This window comes from Tasmannia lanceolata, unplaced genomic scaffold (assembly GCF_043159265.1).
Source record: "Tasmannia lanceolata isolate RefF3 unplaced genomic scaffold, GAP_Taslan_0.1 ptg000012l, whole genome shotgun sequence".
Classification (NCBI taxonomy): Eukaryota; Viridiplantae; Streptophyta; class Magnoliopsida; order Canellales; family Winteraceae; genus Tasmannia; species Tasmannia lanceolata.
The window spans coordinates 26,934,377-26,941,296 of NW_027518689.1; the positions used below are offsets into that span (position 1 = coordinate 26,934,377).

A 6,920-nucleotide genomic window follows, 5' to 3' on the forward strand; every position below is an offset into this window, starting at 1 on the left:
TCTCATGAGCTGACCTCCCCACTGAAAATCAAAATGCTTCGTTCCCATAACCGATTTCATAAGAGTGAAGGTACTAAGGCTTTAATAGATTGTCTCAATGAGACACAAATGCTTAAATCTATGATTGCAAACGCCAATAATTCGACCCACAATGGAGTAACAGGTGGGCTCTCAACAAATCAAGTTATTGCCCATTTGAGAGCAAAAAGGAAGAACAATTTGGGGCAAGAAGCAGTCTTAGTGGCCAACCATCTGTAAAAGAAACGATCGGAAGACCCAAACTTCTTTTTCTCGATGGAGTTAGACATAGATGGGACCTTCCGATCCATGTTCTGGGCTGACGCTAGGGCGAGGGATGCGTACATGACATTCAACGATGTCATTGTTTTTTATGTTAACTATAAAACAAATAGACTCTACCTGCCATTTGCACCGTTTACAGGATTGAACCACCACAAATAGTCGACCCTTTTCGGATCTGCATTGCTAGCCGACGAGACGGATGAGACATTTTGTTGGGTATTTGAGCAGTGGTTGACGTGCATGCATGGTAGAGCTCCGGGTGTAATAATTACTGATATGGACTTAGCTGTGAAAAATGCAATTAAAAGAGTTCTTTCAGATACACGCCATAGGTTTTGCAAGTGGCACTTATGGAAGCATCTACTTGAGAAAGTTGTAGAAATGCGGGATACCGATAGTGATTTTTACCATGATTATAATCGGTGTTTTCATTCGAAAAAAATAGAGGAGTGTGAGGACAAATGGCAAGATTTGGTGGTCAAATATGAAATTTTTGGGAATGAATGGTTGTCTAGGATGTGGGAGCAGCGAGAGCATTGGATGCAGGCATATTGGAGAACCACTTTCACTGCAGGCATGAAATCAAGTCAGCGAAGCGAAAGCATGAATTCCTTCTTTGGCGGATATGTGAACAACAACACCGGGTTACATGAGTTATTGAATGCTTATGAAAGGGCACTTGTTCAACGTCGTAAAACCAAAGCTGAAGAAGATTTCAAGTCAAAATATTCGATTTCTAAGATGCAAACGAATAGCCCCTTGGAAGAAGAGGCCGGAAAATTCTATACGAGTATTATCTTTAACAAATTTCAGGATGAGTCGAGAGGTAGTAACAACTGTTGGTATGATCAGTTGAGCAGTGAAGGTACAATGGAAGAGTATTATGTAGGTCTTAGAAGTGACCAGAAGAGTAGATGGTGCAGGGTACAATATGACGATTCTGACGGAGTGACCACGAGATTTGAGTGTGCCATGTTTGAGATGGAAGGGATTTTATGTCAACATCTCCTTCGTATTTTTTACCTTAAGCAATTGAGAATGTTCCATGAGCGTTACATGTTAAGGACGTGGTCTATCGAGGCTAGATATTGAGGGGGGGTGTATTACCTACAAGCACACAAGAGAGTAATGGCATGAATCCCTTTAAGAGGTGGTGCCTAATCTCAACATGGCAACGACTTCTAGATGGACCAGGTAAGAGGGAGGATGTAATGAAAATGATGGAAGATTTGTGCAGTGCACTTTGGGCTGAAGAAGAAGAAAGGAAGAAAGATGAGTTCGTGGAAAGTGAGTTACCAGTCATTGGTAGCCAAGTCCATTCTAACATTTGTGTCAGTCAAATGCCTGAAATTACTATTCGAGACCCCCCAGTTACGAAGACGAAGGGTCGACCGAAGAATGCTACACCTTTGAAATCTAATATAGAGACCTCTATAACCCAACCAAAGAAGAGGTGTGGACCCCGATCCGAGAGATGTAGCGAGGTGAGGGAAACTAGTCCCCACACCGTCCTCTGGATCATCCACGTGAATGAGAGCTCTGCCAAGGAACTCTCGAAACGGATGCCACCCTCATAGCATAGCACGAGTGGCGATATAAAAAGAAAGAGATATGTCTTGATCCAGAACCGAAGTTCGAAATCGAGACATACCTAAAATAAACTCAGAGTCGCCATCCATGGACATGCCATGGAACCCTAAAATCAAATCCTCTGTGCAATGGATAACCAGAAATATATATGGGTTCGTGCCTGGTTACGAATGGAGAAGGTCTGAGAGCACCCCCAATTCGTCCGAGTGCAAGCACTTGGTCTCTTATGCCATTTTCATTAACTCCAAAGAAGTTCGGGTAAAAATCATGTGAAATAGGAACAATCCTCAGGAATCGTCTACCTAAGCATGCATTTCCTGAGAATGAAGAAATAAACACATAAAATGAAATGAAAAATGTGTCACCTAAGCAAAGCTAGGTTATGAGTGACATACCTAATGGGTGTCTAAGTTTCTGGTGGACACGCACATGCAAGCTACAACCAAAGGTATAATATCAGTACAAGAAAGTAAGAAAACACATCAAAACATGAAATACAAATCTATGCTATATATGACAGGACAGGACAAGTCCTAACTCTAATGCAGGACTGGACTCGGACCAGAATGGCCATCCATCCTAGCTGCGCTACGTATCCCGGCCTCGGGAAGAATCGGAGTCCACGTAGTTCGATGCCCTATTCTAAACTAGGATGCCTAAGACACCTAGACTTCTATCCTAGACTCGATCTAAAAGACCGGACTAGTTATTAAAGTTTCTTGCACAATTATTTAAATTCCGGTAAATTGTGAATTTTAGGACACCCTATATGCCCTAACTAAATGCAGGTTAGCCCTAGGCTAATGCAGGTGGTTCCTATAACCTATGTGTAGCTAGGCCGTGCATCCTAAGGAAAACTACGGGCTGACTATATGCCTAGTCTAGCCATCGGTTCGACTAAATGTCTAACCGATCGACTCGAGGCCTCCTAACTCTAGGGACACTCACACGACAAGACATACCATATCAATACAAATCAAGACAAACTCCTAACTCTAGAACACAACCTAAACAGCTAGGACATACTCCTAACTCTAGAGGAAGATTTTTTGAAAATGGTTTGAATATTTTTGTAATTTTTAAAGATTAAAAATGTTTATTTTTAAAGGTTTGGCTGGACTTGGGATGTGGATCCCAAGCTGCACTACGTACCCTACGGAAAGGGATCAAGCCAACGTAGTTCGAAACGAACTCTCAAAATAACAAACACTTACAGCAAATCAACTATTTTTTATGTTTTAAATTTCTAATGTTTTTGAATTTTTAAAATATTCAATGTTTTTGGATTTTAAAACTTTTTCCAATGTTTTTGAAATTTAAAGAGTTTTCCACCCTTTTGGTCAAAGACCTAAGGGAATATACAAAGCAAAACCCTAGGGCTAAACCCTAGGGTGAATAAGGGAAACTATGCTCTAATATCACCGTTATAAGAGCAAACGAGTCAAAGACTCTCTAATAAGAGTAACTGAAAACACTGAAAATGAGATAACGGAGTCAAAGACTCTCTAATGACTGCAAAAGGAAAGGCGAGTCAAAGACTCTCTAATAAATCCAACTGAAAGTACAAATGAGTCAAAGACTCTCTAAGAAAGCTGCGAAAGAGATAAATGAGTCAAAAACTCTTTAATAACATCACAAAAGGAATAAATGAACCAAAGATTCTCTGAAAGAAAAGGAAACACAATTCAAAGACTCTCTAAGAGAGAAGAACACACGAGTCAAAGACTCTACCGACAACAACTAAAGGATACACGAATCAAAGACTCTCTAAGAGATGAAAACACGAGTCAAAGACTCCACTGACAACAACTAAAGGATATACGAGTCAAAGACTCTCTAAGAGATGGAAACACGAGTCAAAGACTCCAAAAACACCGACTGAAGGATAAATGAGTCAAAGACTCTCTAAGAGATGGAAACACGAGTCAAAGACTCCACTGACAACAACTAAAGGATATACGAGTCAAAAACTCTCTAAGAGATGGAAACACGAGTCAAAGACTCCACAAACACCGACATAGGATAAATGAGTCAAAGACTCTCTAAAAGAAAAGGAACACGAGTCAAAGACTCCACCAACACCAACTAAAGGATAAACGAAACAAAGACTCTCTAAAAGAGAAAGAAACACGAGTCAAAGACTCCACTAATGCTAATTAAAGGATAAATGAGTCAAAGATTCTCTAATAACACTACATTAAAGACAAATGAGTCAAAGACTCTCCTATAACACCACCTAAAAGGCAAATGAGTCAAAGACTCTCTAATAACACCATCTAAAGGATGAATGAGTCAAAGACTCTCTAATCAGAGCTGACTCCTATGCGAATGAACTATCGAATAAGGAGAAGCTCACAAGCAAAAAGGAATAAGAGGCCTTGTGCACATTTGGCAAAGGTAAAACACCCAGCCGGGCCGGACAGCTACCTAGCCCTCAGGGTGCAACAAATGTGCAACCCAATACCCATAAGGGTAGGGGTATGAAGCCAAGCCGAGTAGGGTGTTCTTCCAAAACCAAACGGCGCATAAAGAGGAGGTTTAGCAAGAGAATGAGACCGGGCAGGTCTAAAAGGAAATAAGAGACTTTGTGCATATTTGGCAAAGGTAAAAACATCCAGCCGGGCCGGACAGCTACCTAGCCCTCAGGGTGCAACAAATGTGCAACCCAATACCCATAAGGGTAGGGGTATGAAGCCAAGCCGAGTAGGGTGTTCTTCCCAAAATCAAAAAGCACACAAAGAGGATTAACGAGAGAATGAGACCGGACGGGTCTCCCAAACACACAAAGATGGGCTCTAAGCAACCTTATCATTGCCCTTGCAAAGGGGGAAGCAAAGCTAAGACAACTAATTGACCAAATTGGTCTCTAATTAACAAAGGAACAAATTGAAGTACAACCTTAGAGAGGATTCTACAAATGAGGCTTGCCTCCAAAGGAGGATTGCCTAACAAGACAGAGTATGTCTCCTAGTACAGGTTATAGTATCTAAAGAAATCTAACAGAAATCTAAAAGACTGTGCTAGTCTAATCAAAGAGAGAGGAAAATGCTACCAGGTAATCGCAAATTTCAATCAATTATTATAAAATCAAATCAAATATCAGCAAAATATGATCTACAACTAAAGAGTGCACAATCTGTAATAATAGCAATCATACAATGATAAACAATATTAATTAGTCCAGACCAGCCGCTGGATAGCTTAACAAAGCAAGAACAACATTAAACACTTCTATGCCCAACCACAAGTACCACTGCCCCAATATGGGGGTGAAATCAGATGATGCTAAAGTAATCATCTGATATCACAAATGCACAGGATAATATTTCTAAGCCCGCCTTGAGATCAGACAGTACTCATGTCGATAATATCGAATAGAGTAGTCATCTGATCTCCTTCTTTCCTAAAACAATTTATTTAAATAAAAGACAAGTTTATGATCCTCAAGAGAGTCTCACCTGAGCAGTCCATTTATTATCGTCTTCAAAACCTAACTCAAAGATTAGTACAAGAGAAGAATATATATAAAAAAAGAAATCAAAAGATTATGATAATTCTAATTTATACAAATTGTAGTGCGTAACAGGGGGCATATCTGAAAGGTTGAGTAGGCCTACTAAACAAGAGAGGGGAGCGCTACTTAGATTGAGCGAGTCCCCTAAAGATGGGCTTGGGCTATCGCCTTCATCGCCCAAGCCTAAGAAAAGCCTCTAAGAATTAATGGAGAGATTAAACAATGATATTGCTCCTCAAATACCACTCAAGTATTCTATCTAAGAGTCAAAAGGCCACCATAAACCACACCAAACGAAATGACTTTATCAAAGAATCAAGTTCTAATTTTGTATTACATTCCAAGAGATCAAAGTAGCCCAAGAGAACTGAACTTCACCTATGTAAAATCCAAGTACATTTATTACAGATCCAAAATCAAAATAAGGCCAAGTGCAAATTGAAATATCAATTGAAATTTAACAATTGTTACAGACAAACCCGAAAGAAGGATAAGAACAAACTGAGCCTTGTGCAGCAAGAGATGTACAGTAATACCAGTATCAATCTATCATAGCCAATACTCTATTTCCATAGTCATTTCAGAACTACTTGAATCCATATTACTTGGTAATCACAGTACGTTGGATTAAATCAAAAGGAAGAATAAGATGTTTCCTTAATATATTTCAGAGAAATGGTGGTCAAGGAATTGAATTGTTCTATGCTTGAATTTTCATTCACATTCAACAAGGAGTAAACACAACTTTAAACCTAGCAAGCCAACGCAAGTATGTAGACACACAGTCTAAAGAAGGTATTCAACTTCAGCATTTACAACATCAAGTAACTGTGTCTAGTTTTCAAAATACATGACCATGAAATTAAAGACAAGATATGCTGACGACTTCGACATTGATACAGAAACAAGCTCACGGTTTATTTTTCAAAAATGAGGAACATTCCAAACTAACCATCAAACACTGCCTCCCAATGCAATAGCTTAGTATTCTGCTTTAACCTATCATTGCCATAGTAGCAAACCCGAGGAATGAAGCTAGCTTTACAGCTCAGCCAAACTTAATTTGCAGGGGGAGCTCAAACCACATAGAGATAGAATAAAGTGTAAAACCTTTCCTCTAGACGATTATATGCACTGACAATTACCATAATTCAGTTGAACACAGGCACACAAAAATTTCAAAATAATAATACACATGAGAACAACTGACCATATCAGCTCAATGGAAATTGACACTAAAAATCATTTCTAATAACTGGGCTTGGCTCCAATGATGCTATAAACTCCAAATTTCACAATCTGAGATGCCCCTGAGTATGGAATACTCAAAGAAAATGAAATTCACTCAAATTATGGTGGAGATGAATATGCAACAATCATTCCCTTCTATCAGTAATTCTTTGAGATTAAACTTCATAGACCAACATGGGGCCTACCATTTACAATTAATTCACATGCAATCTGACGAAAAAAACTCATGTAGCTATCAGCATAAATAAGAACCAATTTTACA

The 6,920-nt window shown here is 39.3% G+C and overlaps 1 protein-coding gene across 1 annotated transcript; it reads left to right on the forward strand.

Annotated features, from left to right (window-relative positions):
• The first annotated feature begins 579 nt into the window (after positions 1–579).
• On the forward strand, positions 580–1,395 carry LOC143888682 (protein FAR1-RELATED SEQUENCE 5-like). Its single transcript, XM_077393112.1, has one exon. It carries the CDS (start codon positions 580–582, stop codon positions 1,393–1,395), a length of 816 nt encoding a protein of 271 aa, XP_077249227.1.
• The last annotated feature ends 5,525 nt before the right edge of the window (positions 1,396–6,920 follow it).